The 16,322-nt window shown below is 51.8% G+C and overlaps 1 protein-coding gene across 1 annotated transcript in view; it reads left to right on the top strand.

The window, feature by feature from the left end:
* LOC147666031 (uncharacterized) overlaps positions 1-16,322 on the top strand; it is a 161,268-nt gene that overhangs the window by 126,474 nt on the left and 18,472 nt on the right. The window contains exon 3 of the mRNA XM_086949307.1: positions 1,074-1,118. Coding sequence (XP_086805433.1) covers positions 1,074-1,118 — 45 coding nt within the window. The remainder of the gene's footprint in view (positions 1-1,073; positions 1,119-16,322) is intronic.

The following is a 16,322-nucleotide window of genomic DNA, read 5'->3' as shown; positions in this document are numbered from 1 at the left end:
AGTACTCTGTCCAAGAATGAAGGTTGATAAGTGTCTGAGGCAGAGAGAATGCTGTGAGTACTCTGTCCAAGAATGAAGGTTGATAAGTGTCTGAGGCAGAGAGAATGGTGTGAGTACTTTCTGTCCAAGAATGAAGGTTGATAAGTGTCTGAGGCAGAGAGAATGGTGTGAGTACTTTCTGTGCAAGAATAAAGGTTGATAAGGGTCGAGTGCAGAGAGAATGCTGTGAGTACTCTGTCCAAGAATGAAGGTTGATAAGTGTCTGAAGCAGAGAGAATGCTGTGAGTACTCTGTCCAAGAATGAAGGTTGATAAGTGTCTGAGGCAGAGAGAATGGTGTGAGTACTTTCTGTCCAAGAATGAAGGTTGATAAGTGTCTGAGGCAGAGAGAATGGTGTGAGTACTTTCTGTGCAAGAATAAAGGTTGATAAGTGCCTGAGTGCAGGGTGAAAGTGCTTCATTGCATGGGGATTGATGTGAGTTTGGTGCTGAATGAAAACTGAGTACAGGATGAGAGATGTAGCCCTGTCTAAGGTAAGATGTGTGTGAGTTACTTCCTGTCTGCTTTCAAAGAGAGGGGTAGGGACATACCCGAGTTTGCGGACAGTTGAAATGAAGCAGATGGAACTTTACCCCTTCCAAGATCAGCGTTTCGACCATAGCTGCGATCATGTAGAAACTATTTCATAGATTGAAATATGGAGTGAAAGTGCGTTGCAGTGTTCACCGGGGGTAAAGGCCAGTCTTCCAGAGAAGAGGCATTATGTGCTCAGTTTCCATAAGGGAGCCCACCAGGGTCTGCTTAAAAGGGTCCCCCGTGTGAATATATGTAGAGATTGAACCTATGTGAAATCTTCAAGTAGACTACACAAGATACCCAAAGATTTACAAAAAGAGGGGTTGAGATATAGGAACCGCCTCCTTCACTCCTAGTGATTTCACAACAGGGCAAAATGTGTGACTATCCTGTAGGAATGCAATTACAATTCAAAGTAACTAATGTGCAGTCTATTAACTAATCAATATCTGCTACTGCTGGTAGAACTATTAACGTTTCTCTTCTTTTTAATGCAGGTGGAATCAACAACGCCTTTACTCTCAACTGGAGCAACAACACAGGCAAGTTTTCGCTTATTGTGGAAGTTTTCGCTTATTGTTCTAATTATTTAAACCTAAGACTCTTCTAAAAGAACCCTCTGAATACGAACCATGAGTGCTATTTGGGGTCTGAGCAACGGAAACAAAGTTTCGAAAAACTGAGTAGTGTCTTTATATATTTTGAAGTTTGCTCCCAGAGCTGTACTTGCGTCACTGGAACTGTCTTGACTAATCTTTCAACTCTGCAAAGAAGCTGCTGGTGCAAGGACAGCTCGTGAATCTTCTAGCTCAGAACTCCTTTGAAAGCAGCTGAGAGGACTACCAACGGTTTAACAAAACAAATTCACTAAACTACAGTTTCTCTGGAGGAAACGCGGACTGAGCACCAAGCACTGCTGCAACAGTAATGGTCTGGCTGTGTCGGGGGCTCTGGCTGTGTCGGGGGCTCTGGCTGTGTCGGGGGGGCTGTGGGGGGGCTCTGGCTGTGTCGGGGGGGCTCTGGCTGTGTCGGGGGGGGCTCTGGCTGTGTCGGGGGGGGCTCTGGCTGTGTCGGGGGGGCTCTGGCTGTGTCGGGGGGGGGTCTGGCTGTGTCGGGGGCTCTGGCTGTGTCGGGGGGGCTGTGGCTGTGTCGGGGGGGCTGTGGCTGTGTCGGGGGGCTCTGGCTGTGTCGGGGGGGCTCTGGCTGTGTCGGGGGGGCTCTGGCTGTGTCGGGGGGGCTCTGGCTGTGTCGGGGGGGGCTCTGGCTGTGTCGGAGGGGGCTCTGGCTGTGTCGGAGGGGGCTCTGGCTGTGTCGGGCGGCTCTGGCTGTGTCGGGGGCAGCTCTGGCTGTGTCGGGGGGGGCCTCTGGCTGTGTCGGTGGGGCCTCTGGCTGTGTCGGGGGGCCTCTGGCTGTGTCGGGGGGGGCCTCTGGCTTTGTCGGGGGGGGCCTCTGGCTGTGTCGGGGGGGCCTCTGGCTGTGTCGGGGGGGCCTCTGGCTGTGTCGGGGGGGGGCCTCTGGCTGTATCAGGGGGGCTCTGGCTGTGTCGGGGGGGTCTGGCTGTGTCCAGCGTTGGCATAGTACATTGTTGGAAACGCATAGAGCTGGAAGTGCACAGGGCTGACGGTGTAGAAGGCACGGTGCAGTTCCTCTGCAGTGACAGGTTTCATTTGCTATGCTCACCAAAAGAGGACTTGAATGTTTGAGGAATGTTGCTCTAGAGTGTAGTGATGAAGGTCCACTCAGGAAGGTTGTATTTCAGGATGCTTTATTCATAAAGATAACAGGTTGTGAGGTACAGGACATCATGAAGATTTGTGGTAGATCAGAGCCCCACCAGGAGCTGCCTGTCAGCTGCTCAGCCCATGACCATCTGTCGCTCTGCTCCCTCAGTCCCAATATCCCGAGGCATCATCAGACTCCAACATGCCAATGAGTCAGAGCTCCGGCACTGGCAGAGCAGGGCTGGTAAAGCACCTTACAGTATAATATGCAGGATACTACATAGAGCCTATGACTTTTTCACAAATTTACCTTAAAGTTGTGTTTCAAAATGCACTCTTCGACTTGATTTTTTAGGTCTCGTGGTGAACTGCGCACATGCGCAGTCGAGCTCGCGAGATTTTATGTTTACAGAGTACTTTCACTAGCGAGGTTAAGCCCCGCCCCTCTTTTCCATGGGCTGGCGTCACTATTCATGCTAAACGGTGGCCAGCCATTGGAAAAGAGGTATTAGTGATATACTCTTTTCTCTTTTGAAGCCGTCCCACTTGGACTGGCTTCCTTGACTTATGTGTGTTATCATCTTTATGGGTCCAAACAGATGGCCCCATAAAGAAGATAAACCTTTTATGGCAGCCGTCCAAGTGGAACGGTTCTAAAAGAGAAAACTCGGCATTGTGATGAGCGCACTTTGGGTATAATCCTGGCACGCATGCTTTACTTTTAACATTAAAAGTAAAGCGCTGGTGCCACGATTATACCAAAAGTAAAGAAACAGAAAAAACATCTATTTCTTTACTTTTAGTATAATTGCGGCATCCGCGCTTTAATTTTAATGTTAAAAGTGAAAATCGGGTGCCGGCTGCCTGGCGAGCGTTTACCCTGACTGATACGGCTTGTTTTTAAGTCTCTACTGCTGATAAATGCACATCACACTATGCGCAGAGTGCAGTATGGTGGGTGCAGTATGGTTTAAAGCACCATAGCACCCATGCAAGCAGCAGAACACAAAAACACAAGAACTGGGGGCAGATAGAGGGTCCTGCCACCAGGACGTCCCCACCCTAGCCCCGCCATTGCGTGTGTGTCTGAGCCGTAACCATATACTGTTGTGAGCCGTTTCACAACCAAGTGTGCGGATGTTATTAGGCAATGCAACAACACTCGCCACCCTCCCAACCCAGGCTGCAAACAGATTTCCAGCTGAGCCCCTCAACTACTAACCCACTTCCTGCCCCCCCTCTCTGGCCCTGAGGGTGTATCCGGGGCAACTGAACCGCGTTCAGTGCAGTTCTGTCGGGGCACCTTAGTCTGAACACAAGCACAGCTGCCCATCAGAGGAACCTAAAGGACATTGGGGTGGGCTGATAGGGCAGCCCACAGATCTGGGGGTGGTTGGCTTCCTCCCACACCCCTGCCTATCAATCTGGGATTCAACCCCTTAGCTCCAGACGTCGGTCAGGTCAGACATTTGTCGCTCATTCCGAACGCGCAAGTCTACCCCCAAAGTAACACAAGTCTGGTGGGTGTAATAATAATAATGGGGATATTTTATGTAGTGACACTACATGCACAATTGCCTGTGTGCTTCACTAGGACGCGTTGTTAATGCTCAACTGAATGTTGTAAGTTGTATCAAATACTGGAATGGTGACCGGCTCAGACGTGACACGGGGTGCAGTCAGTAGATCTGTGCAACAAGTACGCGACCGACCCTGCTATCTGTTCGGTGTGTGGTTTTGTACAGTAATTTAACAGGGAACCCAGCCTGCAGTACGGTATTTAACAGGAATGCATTTCTTTATTGGGTTTACCTATTGGAACGCTTCGCAAAATATTGTGATAATCTAAGCGCTTCAAAGTATGAACCGTGATTAACGTTTACAACCAGTATAAAAAGTTTGCAGGAGTCAATGTGCAGTGGCTCCGGAACGGGAAATTACCTTTATTTTGCGGGTTAATTTTACTCCCAACTACGCATGGCTTACTCTGTTAAAATATCTCAAAGCGGGCCATAAATACAATTGCATATGAAACAGAAGCCTTCCCTGATACTGGAGAGAAACAACAAAATTTACACATACAATAGAAAGGGATGGGGGTCGAGAGAGCAGGAGAGAGAATGAGACATGGTAGAGATAAAATCCAGGGAAGAGAGAGTTCATGCAGAGAGACAGTATATAAGAGAGGGAGGGAGAGAGCGAGAGACTCAGAAAGAGGGCACAAAGGTAGTGAAAAGAAAAGAGGGAACATTAGAAAGAAAATAAGAGGAGCGTGTCAAAGGAAGGTGAAGCACAGGAGAGTGACGGGGACACTGATAGAGAGGCAGACAGAGTAAGTGAGAAGAATAGAGAGAGAAAGAACTAGTTCTTTTAATCATTAAGTAATGTTTATCTGTCCAGAAAAAACCTTTTAGTGTGTTTTTTTATACTTGTATGGTGCAGTTCTGTTATACTTTCGTGCTTTTAAGCAATTGTACAATCAGAATAAATTTTTTACTTTGGGCCCTCTGATGATATGGAGGTGTAAGAAGAGCTGAAATAGTAACGTCACTGCCACTGTTGGGGAGTTACAGTAGAAGAATCATGGAGTTGGAGGGGAACTTTCTACCCATGAGGCTATAGGGTTTGGAGGGGGCAAACATCAGAAAACCACCTGATGCCAGCTAAGAACTGTCTAGCCACCACCGTTGCCTCCAGGGCGCGGGAACCTCCCCTGACGTCAGCGTGCACCGCCTCTCGTGGAGCGCGCGCACCGGACGTCACGTGAGTCGCGCCGCCGGCCGCTTTAAAGAAGCAAGCGGCGCGAACATGAGGCACTTTTCCATGGGGTGGTGGCGGAGCGGTTGTGAGGAGTGCAGGTAAGGAGGAGGGGCTGCTGGGGATTGTGGGGCTCGTGGCTGTGGAAGCGCGGGGCAGACTGTGACCTTTTGTTTAAGTATTGTTAATCAGAGCCCATGAAGGGGCTCTGATTAACAGCAATACTTAAACAAAAGGTCACAGTGGGCAGTCAGGGGGGCGGGGCCGCAGGGTCACAGCGGCTGGGGAAACGAGTGGAACAGAAGGCAAAAAGGGCACAAAACCAAGGAAAAAAACGAGTGGAACAGAGGGCAGAAAGGCACAAAAAAACCAGTGGAACAGAGGGCAGAAGGGCACAAAAAATTAGGGAAAAACGAGTGGAACAGAAGGCAAAAGGGGCACAAAAACGAGTAGCACAGAGGGCAGACGGGCACAAAAAACTAATGGCACAGAGGCAAAATCCGGAATACAGAAATATAGGGGCAGCTAAGAACAGAAGGCAGAACGGGCAGAGACACGGGCAGCGGGGGGTACAGAAGGAAAGACCGGGCAGAGAGCAAGGGTACAGCAAGGGGAACAGAGGGAAGAAAAAATGGCATGGACCACGTACAGGCAGCGGGGAAGACGGACAACAGCAGTCAGACACAACAATGAAAATAAAGGCAATACAATAAATTTGCAAACTGCCCTTAAGACCCTTATTGTGGCGTTGTATGTGTGAAAATGCACCATCTTTTCACTTTTTAAAGAAAACGTTTTGAGTGCCATTTGGCGCCGCAGACACGCGCGGTTTGGTTACTGGCGCACATAGCAATGGTTGCAGAGCACAGAGACCCTCCACTGCCGCACACAGTACCAGGACTGAGATAACGAGTAAAGGCGTGACTGATGGTGGATTAAAGATGCATATGTAGAAACCATACTATCAAGCCCTGGTATTAATCACGGGCCACAAGCTTCAAAGAAAAACGTTTGATGCCAGCACTTGTTCGTTTACAAACTAAGCACTCTTTATTTTCCCAAGTAAAAATGAACCTGATGGCAGAAGTGATGAAAGAGGTAGCCGAATGGATGAAGAACAGCCGCCTGAAACTGAACTCGGACAAGACGGAAGTCCTCATCCTGGGATCCTTACCCTCCGCCTGGGACGATTCCTGGTGGCCCCCCGCCCTGGGCAGCGCACCCAAACCAACAGACCACGCACGTAACCTGGGCTTCATCCTGGACTCCTCCCTCTCCATGACCAGACAAGTCAACGCCGTCTCCTCGTCGTGCTTCAACATCCTGCGCATGCTACGTAAGATCTTCCGGTGGATCCCCACCGAGACCAGGAAGACGGTCACCCAGGCCCTCGTCACCAGCCGTCTGGACTACGGCAACTCCCTCTACGCCGGAACCACCGCCAAGCTCCAGAAGAGACTTCAGCGGATCCAGAACGCCTCATCCTGGACATCCCCCGTCGCACCCACATCTCCGGACACCTGAGAGACCTGCACTGGCTCCCGGTCAACAAGAGAATCACCTTCCGACTCCTCACCCACGCACACAAAGCCCTACACAACCAAGGCCCGGGATACCACAACAGCCGCCTCAACTTCTACGCTCCCAAACGCCAGCTTCGATCGACCGGCCACGCCCTCGCCGCCGTCCCCCGCATCCGAAGAGCCACCACAGGAGGTCGGTCCTTCTCCTACCTCGCCGCCAAGACATGCAACTCCCTCCCGACCCACCTCCGCCTGACCCAGGACCACCTCGCCTTCAGGAAGCAACTCAAGACCTGGCTGTTCGAGCAGTAGTGGACCCCCCCTCCCTAGCTCCTTGAGACCCTTTGGGTGAGTAGTGTGCTATATAAATGCTGTGATTGATTGATTGATTGATTGAAGTGGGCAAGATCTTTAAGGGGAGAGGAGTTGGCCTAACGGCTGGGGCACTCGGTTTAAGAACTTGAAGTGGACTAGTCTGTCTGCCATTGAGTGAAACCTTCTTAGTGACAGTGCAGCAGTAGCGCCATGTGTCCTCATCTAATACCATGCCTAAGTCGGTCTGCCACGCCAGCCGTGCCTTAGAGTGTGGGTACCGTGTAATTGTCTGTGTGAGCTCGTACAGACTGGACAGCAGCCCCCTAGGTGATGCGGTTTTGATTACATGTGTAAGCTCAGGGACCTCAGGGGGTTCCGTTATGTCCCCACCCAGCAAGTCACCCAAAGCGCTGCGCACCCTATGGAACTGAAATCGCGTCTGTAGCGGAGGCTCCACGCTGGTGCCCAGCACCTGCTCCCACGTCTTAACCACTCCGTCAGCGAACAAGTCTCCAGCTGTGTTTACGTTCAGTTTATGCAAAGCTTCAATCACTCCCTTTTCCGTGAGTGGCGGTATCCATATGGCCCAGTCAACTGGCATCACAGGTGAGTACAGCAATGCCCCACCCTGCATCTGTAAGAGGCTGTGCCATGCATGATTGGTGGCTGTTATAGAGTCCAGTATGCCCGTTGTACGATCCATTGACTGGAAAATAGTGTGCTGGAGTGTGTCTGGTTGTGCAAAGATGGTCTCCATGCGAACATGAGGTATGTTTCCGTCTCCGTGTAGCCAAGTGTGTAAATGTGACGCCTGTGCCGCTCTGTAGTATGCCTCCAAGCCCGCCCATTGTGTAAGGCATAGTAAGTGTCCACCGGAGGCGAGGCTGACCGCCCGCCCAGGCTAGCTTTGTCATCAGTTGTTGCAGTCGTGTAAAAAATGATTTGGGGAGGACAATTGGTAAGGTAAGAAACAAGAACAAAAGCCTAGGGAGCAAAACCATTTTCATGATAGATATGCGCCCCTTTAGGGACAGGGGAAGCTTGCTCCAATGAAGCACGTAGTCTTCTAGCTTACTAATCGCAGTGCCATAGTTGGCTATAAAGAGGATTTCCTAATCTGTGTGCAGATGTATCCCCAAATAGCAGACCGTATCCATGGTCCACTGGAGAGGGTATTCCATTTGTGCTTGCTGCGTGAGCGGTGTAAGTGGAAAGGCGAGCGACTTGGTCCAGTTGACCTTTAGACCAGAGAGTGCCCCAAAGCGTACCACCTCCCTAAGTACTGATGATAAGTTGTTATCCGGGTCGCGGACGTACAGCAGGGTGTCATCTGCGTACATCGAAACTATAATCCTGTAGCCTGGGAAGCCTATGCCTTCGTTCCCGTGGTATTCCCGCAGAGCGCAAGCTAGCGGTACAGCCACCAGGGCATATAGGAGGGGCGAGAGGGGGCATCCCTGCCTAGTCCCTCTGCTAATAGGGAAGGGGTCCATGACCAGGTCTCCCATACGGAGCCTCGCACTCGGTTCGTGGTACAACGCTCCCAACCTTTGGAGAAATGGTTGTCCCAGGCCCATACGCTGCAGCACTACACGCATGAAGGGCCACTACAGAATCAAAGGCTTTCTCCATATCGAGAGACTGCCAGTGCCTTTCTATTTGGTCGAACATGTTGGATCACTTATAAACTAGGTTTCTGCCAGGGACAAACCCCGCCTGGTCCGGGGCTACCAGTCCGTTAACAAGCAGGGCCAATCGAGTGGCCAGGACCTTGGCAAATAGTTTGGTATCGACGTTCAGCAACGACAGGGGCCTGTATGAGCTGTACTCATCGTGTGGCTTTCCCGGCTTCAATATAGTAACCAAGATAGCCTCTCTCATAGATTTGTGGAAAAAGACTCTTTTTATCATAAGTTATGTCCCATCATACACCCTCTTCAGTCACGTCCCCGAGCCCATCGTGCTAAAACATGAACGCACGAGAACACGAGCACACGAACACGAACTAATCACGCGCTGATCATGCACCTCACGAAGTTGCACACGCACTCGCCCTCCCCTAAAGGCAACATTACATCTTCATGCTCAGGGCGATTCCGCGAACCAGTTTCCTCACTTAAACCGTGCATTTCTGTGGTCAAGCCAATGCCGAGAACAAGACCCCCCCATCTGTAACCATTTCCCTAAGATCAGACCGATTCCGAGAAGTAACCCCCGCTCTGTTGAACCACGACAACCAATTCCGAGAAGAAAAGCCCCCTGAATGCTGAAACACGACAAACAGACATCCTGTCACGACTCTCTTTCTCTTATCTAAGGAACCAGCCTAGCGTTATTTCTTCACACCTTTGACTCTCTTGTGCTTCCTTATTCTGAAACATGACTCAGCCTTATTTCTTCTACCACGTGCCCCTTTTTCACGACGTTATCTCCTTTTATGATCATGACTTCTGTTTCATTGCCACATATGATCCGGGCCTACATGACTTCTGTTTTATTGCAACATATGATCCGGGCATGCATTGAAGGGAAGTTCCTTCCTCTTTTCTTGTTATAAATACTGTGTGTTCAGAATGTAAAGTTAGAGATTCTTCCGATCCTCCCTAGGTGACGGAGCTCTCCCTTAACTCGAGTTTCTGAATAAAGACCCTGAATTCGAACCACCACGGACTCTGCTCTTCATACTTGAATTTATTGTTTATAGAAACTCCGTTCAAGGTAAATTACTAAAATATTTACCACAGATTGTGGCATGCTGCCCTCTACACATGTCGTCAAAGAGGGTCGACAGATGTGGTAGCAGTTGGTCCTTGAAGGCTTTGTAGAAGCCTGCCGTTAGGCCGTCCGCCCCTGGTGCGCTGCCCGATTTCATACTGGCAAGCGCGTCCAGAATCTCGTCCCTTTCTGTTGGTTGCATGAGAAATTCCCTATCGGAGTTGGCCAGTGTGGGGATGTCTATATGACTTAAATAGTCAATAATTTCCTCTTTCATATCGCCGTCCTTATAGGAATACAGATCCGAGTAGTAATTTTTTAAAAGTCTCAGCTATTTCTCTATCATATGTGGTTGGCACTCCCTTAGCAGTGTTCACCATAGGGATGTGATGGCGCCGCCATGCTCCCTTCATAAGGTTGGCCAGCACTGCGCTCGGCTGCTCCCCCTCTCCATATACCCGAGCCGTGGAGTATTTGCTCATGTGTTTGATCTCCCTGTCCGCTTCCTCATGATACTCCGCCAGTAGGGTCCTAATTTCTGCGCTCACAGCGTCATCTGCGAAACAACTCTGCGCTCCAATTCCCCTCGTTTTTTCTCAAGGTCCGCCAATCTCTTCCTGATCGCTTTAAGTATGCCCGAGTGCTTTGACATCGCGACTCCTCTAATATAGGCCTTGAAGGCCTCCCAAACTACTTGGAAGCTCTCAACCGAGCCTATATTCTGTTAAAAAAACGTGTCTATGGCCTCAGCCAGCTCTCCCCTAAACACTGGGTCCAGTAGAGAGTTAGGCGGGAATCTCCATGTAAATGGCGGTATGATTTTGCCTGGGATGTGAATTTCCATAAGTACAGGTGAGTGATCAGACAGGGTTCTGGGCAAAACCCTGCAGTCCCTCACCCGGTCCAAGAGGGAGGAGGAAGCAAGCAGGTAGTCTATCCTAGTGTAGATGTTATGATATGCAGAGTAGTGCGTGTACCCCCCCTTGTCGCAGATTCCTGGACCGCCATACATCCCCCAAGTCCAGGCAGGTGATTGCGCTCTGCAGCTCCAATGCAGCAGCTGCAAGTCTGCGGGGAGGGCCAGTTGATCTGTCCAAAGTAGGGTTCATAGTGAGATTGAAGTCCCCCCACCCCCCACAATAGCGAACTCCTTTGGCTAAGTCGTTTGATCTTGGCAGCAAGGGTCTTGTAGAATTCTGGCGAGTCAAAATTGGGGCCATTTGTGTTGACAACTGTAGGGTCTGCGGCAGGGCCATAACATCTAGATATAACAAATCCCCCATCAGGGTCCGTTTCCAGCGTTTGGATCTGCAGTTTGGATTTCGGGTTAACCCATGTCAAAACCCCTCTGGCGCTAGTAGTGAACCCCGCAGCAGAGATGTTACCCTCCAACCCTCTGCTTCGAAGCATGTGGTTGTGTGCAGGAAGGTGCGTCACCTGAAGTAGGGCTATGTCTTATGTGCTGGCGCTGCAGGTAGCCGACGACCTTCCTGACCTTACGGTGGTCGTTCAGACTGCGAACATTCCAACTTATAGCGGTCAGTCTAGGTGTGTGTTGTTCCCCCGTCTGTGGTGGTGTCAGCCATTACGTCTTGGTATTGGATAGGAAGAAGGCATATTTCTGTCTGTGTAATCAATGGTCATAGAGTGCAAAGTCAGATTAAGCAATTTCCCCAAAGTAACTGAACAAACTTCCGTCAAACATGATAATACTGTTTGTGAACTCCTCAGAACTCCTCCATCCCCCTCCCACAGCAGACCAACCCCAACTCGGCCCGGCATGGTAACGTCCCCCTCCCAATTCTCCCCAAAAATGCTCAAAAAATCCCCAAAGGGGACCAACAGTGCACACAGCGCGAGGGCCGAGGTTGCCAGGTGGAACAGCTGTAACTTCAGGCAGCAGCTGCGTAGGCCCCGCCCCACCCACCAACGCTAGAGGAGGTTATGCCGGCGTGTGCAGTCAGGGCACAGATAGGCCACTATAACATATTTACAAATCGGCACACCCCACGACCAAAGCGTCCCAAGCTGTTGCTGATACATGAGCCGCGTCCGCCTGCAACTCTCATATGGCGGCTGAGCCGGTGTGCGTACTATAAGCGCAGCGACAACAGACAAATCAAAACAGTCTCACCAATATGTCGAGTCCTCTGGATTCCCATGGCCCCCTCTCTCAGAGGCATAAGCAGTGGGCGCTCGGATGTAGTGCTCCATGTAGCAGCGCCAAGTCCCAAGTCTGCATCAAGGGATGCTGCGAACAGTCAAGGGACCCACATTCAGCAAATCAGCGAGTCCATACAGTTTTACTAGTCCTGTTTGTCCAGTTGGCTGCCGGAGTCCTCCTCGCCATTCTGACTCCTAGGGCTACCCCTGCTTTCCTTTGTCCAAACTTTCAACGCCTTGTGTAGGTCTTTAGGATCCGTGAAGATGTGAATGACCTTGCCGATTGATTCTCAATTTTGCTGGGTATAGCATGGCGTAGTCCAGCCCGAGGTCACGGAGTTGTCTCTTGTACAGAGCAAAGTGTTTGTGTTCTTCTTGTACCTTTGCAGTGAAGTCCGGATACAGTGAGATGTCAGATCCCTCGAATTGCAGTGTCTTTTTCTCTCGGGCTATCCGCAAGGCTGTGTCTCTGTAATTTAGGAGCTTGGCGATGATTGGCCTTGGGGTGCTCCCGGCTTCGGGCGCGGGCCCAGCGTGCGATGTGCCCTCTCGACTATAAACATCGGCAAGAACGCTTCCGCTCCCAGCAGCATTAGCAGCAGTTTCTCAACGACTAGCTCCATTTTACCCGTTTGTGTTGTCTCCGACACTCCCGTGATTCGTATGTTCGATCTGCGAGAGCGGGCCTCCAAGTCCTCCGATTTGTCTTGTAGGACCTGTAGTATCCGGTCTTGCTGCTTTTGGACTTTGTCTTGTTCCGTTTGCGCCTCTTCCACTTCCGTTATGCGCCTCTCCGCCATGTCTAGTCGCTCAGCATGTTTTTCAACTCTTTCCGACATACACTCCATTCGATAGGAGAGGGCATCTATTTTGGAGCCCAGCGATGCTATGCTGTCTTGGAGGCCCTTTTCCATCGTTACCAGCAGTGTTTTAATGTCTGCGTAAAACGTGTCCTCGGCCCCTCTCGCCTGCGGGATAGACTCCATTACCTGTGCCTCCGGGGCCCTAGTGCGGCGCTGCTCGAAGGGTAACTTGGTTTGGGTTTTGTCACCCTTGCCCATTCTGCACCCAGGTCTCCGGGCAACTGCTGTCGCGTACTCCCGCTGTGTCTCGGCGATATATCACCGAGAGTTCAGTACGTCCGCCCTCCAATCACTTGGCCGTTGTTATCTTGACCAGGTTACCAGGGTCGGCTCAGGCCCAATGGACTCAGTCTAGCAATCCTTCTAGGGCTGTTCCCGCTGCCGATGCAGCGCGGTGGGTCTCCCTTACCGCTGCGCCACAAGGCCGGCACCAGAGCCCGCCACAGAGAACCCACCGAGGCAGGCCACACTCACCGCCTGTTATCAAGTGCCGCTGTTCGTCCACATCTCCGTGCTGCTGCAGCATCCTAACTGAGAGCTCCCCAAGTCACCGCCGACACATATGCTCCAGAGGGTCCCAAATACCGGCTCTATGGGCCTTGAGTCGCAGTCTGCCGGGCTAGGAGGGTATCAAAAAATGTATGCGCTCCAGTGCCAGTGGCGCAGTTGGGGCACCACGTGTTCTCGTTGTGCAGGGGGTATGCGCAGGGGCTCCAAGAACCAGGCTCTCCGGGTTCTGAAGCGCAGCGCTAAGTATGGGCCCTCGATCCACCGGGCTGACGTCGCTCTGGTCTGCCGCGCGTACTGCGGCCAGCGTGGATAATCCTTGTTGGTGGATGACCGGCCTAGATCTCCGGCGCTCAATCATCTGCCGCCCGAGTCGCTGTGGCTCGGAGTGCCCCCATTTCTCTCGTACCCGGCAGCGGAGATCTCCGGGCGTGTTTGCCCACCTCTGTGCCCCTTCAGGTCCTGTGCTGGCAGGATAGTTGGTGAGTTATTGTGGCGATGGCGCGGAGCATCTAGATCACACGTCCGCCATCGGCTGTGGCAAGCTCCGCGCCCCCTCCAGCACCCAAACTTAGTATAAGTATAGGAGCTGTGCCCCTAGGACTTTAGATTCACCTGGACGACATCTTGAAGCTGAAATCCCGGAACTTCGACATTCCATTTTGACTCGAAGACTAAGGACATCTCCCTTGTGGTCAACGACTGACCACCCTGTTCAAACAGGCATCACCAAGCAACTTGCCGGTCTGCAATGTCGAGGCTCCCGCCGGATCCCGAAGAGGCTGTGACACAGAACTTGGACTTACAGACATCTCTGACCACGACCCACATCCACCGCAAAGCTGAGACCCGTGGCAGACATGAGAGATGTGTACTTTAAGCCCCAGCCCCGAGCACTATCTGTACCAAAGCACAGGCCTGCACACTCCACGAGGGTACCGTGGAGCCTGCTGGTGCATTTCTGCTCGATGCGTCTTCCCGGTTCCTTGCCCGTTGGCTAGTGACCCCCTGAAAGACTTTCTTTTAACTTTCTGGCCTGGTTGCTCCAGGCTTGCTCCAGCATCCCTACAAAGAAGCGCCCCAGACCTTGCTGGTCTGCAACAGAGCTCATTTCGACTTCCTGCGTGGGTTGCGGTTACCAAGGCTTGTTGGGTCCAATCCAGATACCGACAGGGCAGTCAACTAGATCCTTTGTATGACAGCTCGAATCCAGCGCCTGGTCCTCGTCGATGACTCCTGGACCACGTGGCTGAAGAAACAAGCTCACATTCACTTCGAAAGCATCCAACATCACCTGATTTCTTCCTGGTCACTGGCTAGTGACCCAGACTGTCCCCTCACCTTTCAGGTTCTTCAGATCTTTGATCCACTCTTGGATCTACCCGGACACTTTTACTCTGGTCGCCTGCAGCACTTCTTTACAGGTCTCCATTGAAAATGATGACAAAACCTGACACGAAAAGACACCTATGCACCCGGCTTCCCTGGGTGAGGTAACATGTGTACTCCGGTGCTCCCGTGGGTCTTGACTCTAGAAGTGTCCTAGTTTAAAAGGGTTTCATCCAAGTCCATCCGGAAGTGTCCTTAAACTGTATATTTGTAACTTCTTTGTTTTCCATAGAAAGTCAACACGGGCCCCCTTCATTGGCTGCACATGCTCCTCGGCAGGCACACGCCCCCCCGCCCCCACCGAGTTTACCTTTGTGCCTTGATTCTGATGATCCTAGTCCTGGTTCCAATTCAAATCCAGAATCCTGAATGCGTCCTAGACTCAGTCCCCAGCTGTAGTAACAACAAGCCAGAAAAGCTAAGAGAGGCAGCCCAGCCCTGCCTCCTCCGGGCTCTGATGGGCGCAGACGGGCCCACCCATGTCCCGGGCACTCCCGCGCTGCAGGATGCCCCAGTCTTTTTTAAGCGCCTCCAGGCACGGGTGGCCATCATGCTGGTGGCACTTGGGTGCACAAATGGTGGGAGTTAGTCTGCCCCAACACCAGACAATAACAATCGTCAACGGGCTCCTAACACTCAACTTGCAAAGAGCTGCTCAGTGCTCCTCCATCTGAGGTTGAGATACTGGGTGAACTGAGAAGAGAGCACCTAACATTCAGCACTGAGGAAACATCACAGGCACTGAAGCAATTGAAAAAAGAAGTGTCTCCTGGATTAGATGGCATTCCCGGGGATACGTATCTATCACGTCCTGAGGTCTAGATGCCATACATATTAAGCAATGCATTCACGAGGGAGGATAGGGTTCTGATGCTGAGACTTGTTTACACTGACTCATATGCTAAGGCGAGGAGGATCCAGGGGGAGGACCATACGATCCAGAGCCCTATAAAGCGTGGCGTCACACAGGGCTGTGTGCTGGCTCCCACTCTGTTCAGTATCTGTATAAATGGAGCAGTAGACTGTCTTGTGCAGAGCAATCATGGTGCACCCAAAATATGTGGTCTACCTTTCCCAAGATTGTTTGCGGACAATACCGGGGTGGGGGGCCGCAGATGCCCTCCAGGAGCTTGGCGGCGCAGTGCCGCAGGGCCTTCCGTTCTGCCGCCTCCTTCTCACTAGGCAGTTGGTCCTCCCACAGGCGGTGGAGCGCCCGCCCGCAGGCCTTCTCCAGGAGGTTACGGATGTAAACTCTGGCCCCCAGGGGGTGGGCCGGCATCGAGGGGTCCAGAGGCAGCATGACGAGGGGTCTGGATCACAAGCAGGGTCTGCAGGAAGGAGGCCGGGGATCACAAGCTCAGTCAGCATGGAGGAGACTGAAGAGCTGGGTCAGTGGGCAGGGTCCCTGAGCCTTCACTACTCCCCCCGCACCCCCCCCTGGCATCAGAGAGTCTGAGCTGTCTGTGCTCCTGGTACAGTCAAGGGGGGATCAAGAAGTGAGGATCATGCACGGACGGGGGGGCAGGATGGAAGAAATGATGCATCGTTTGGAAAAAGAATCCTCTTTGGGAGGCGGGATGTGAAGAGGAGGAGAGAGTTGGAAAGCACCAGAGGCAGGTGGAAACAGCGAAAGGAAGGCCAGAAGTATGGATGGAAGGAAAGGTGAAAAGAAAAGGTTAAGGAGCAGGGAAGAAAAGGCTGCAATGTTGGATGGATGTAAAGGTGCAGCGATGGAAGGCTGGACTGTTAAGCACTGAAAGGATGAATGCATGAAAGGCTTTAACCCCTTCGGC

The sequence above is a fragment of the Lissotriton vulgaris genome, unplaced genomic scaffold (genome assembly GCF_964263255.1).
Source record: "Lissotriton vulgaris unplaced genomic scaffold, aLisVul1.2 SCAFFOLD_303, whole genome shotgun sequence".
NCBI lineage: Eukaryota > Metazoa > Chordata > Amphibia > Caudata > Salamandridae > Lissotriton > Lissotriton vulgaris.
This window is presented reverse-complemented; position numbering and strand designations above follow the sequence as displayed.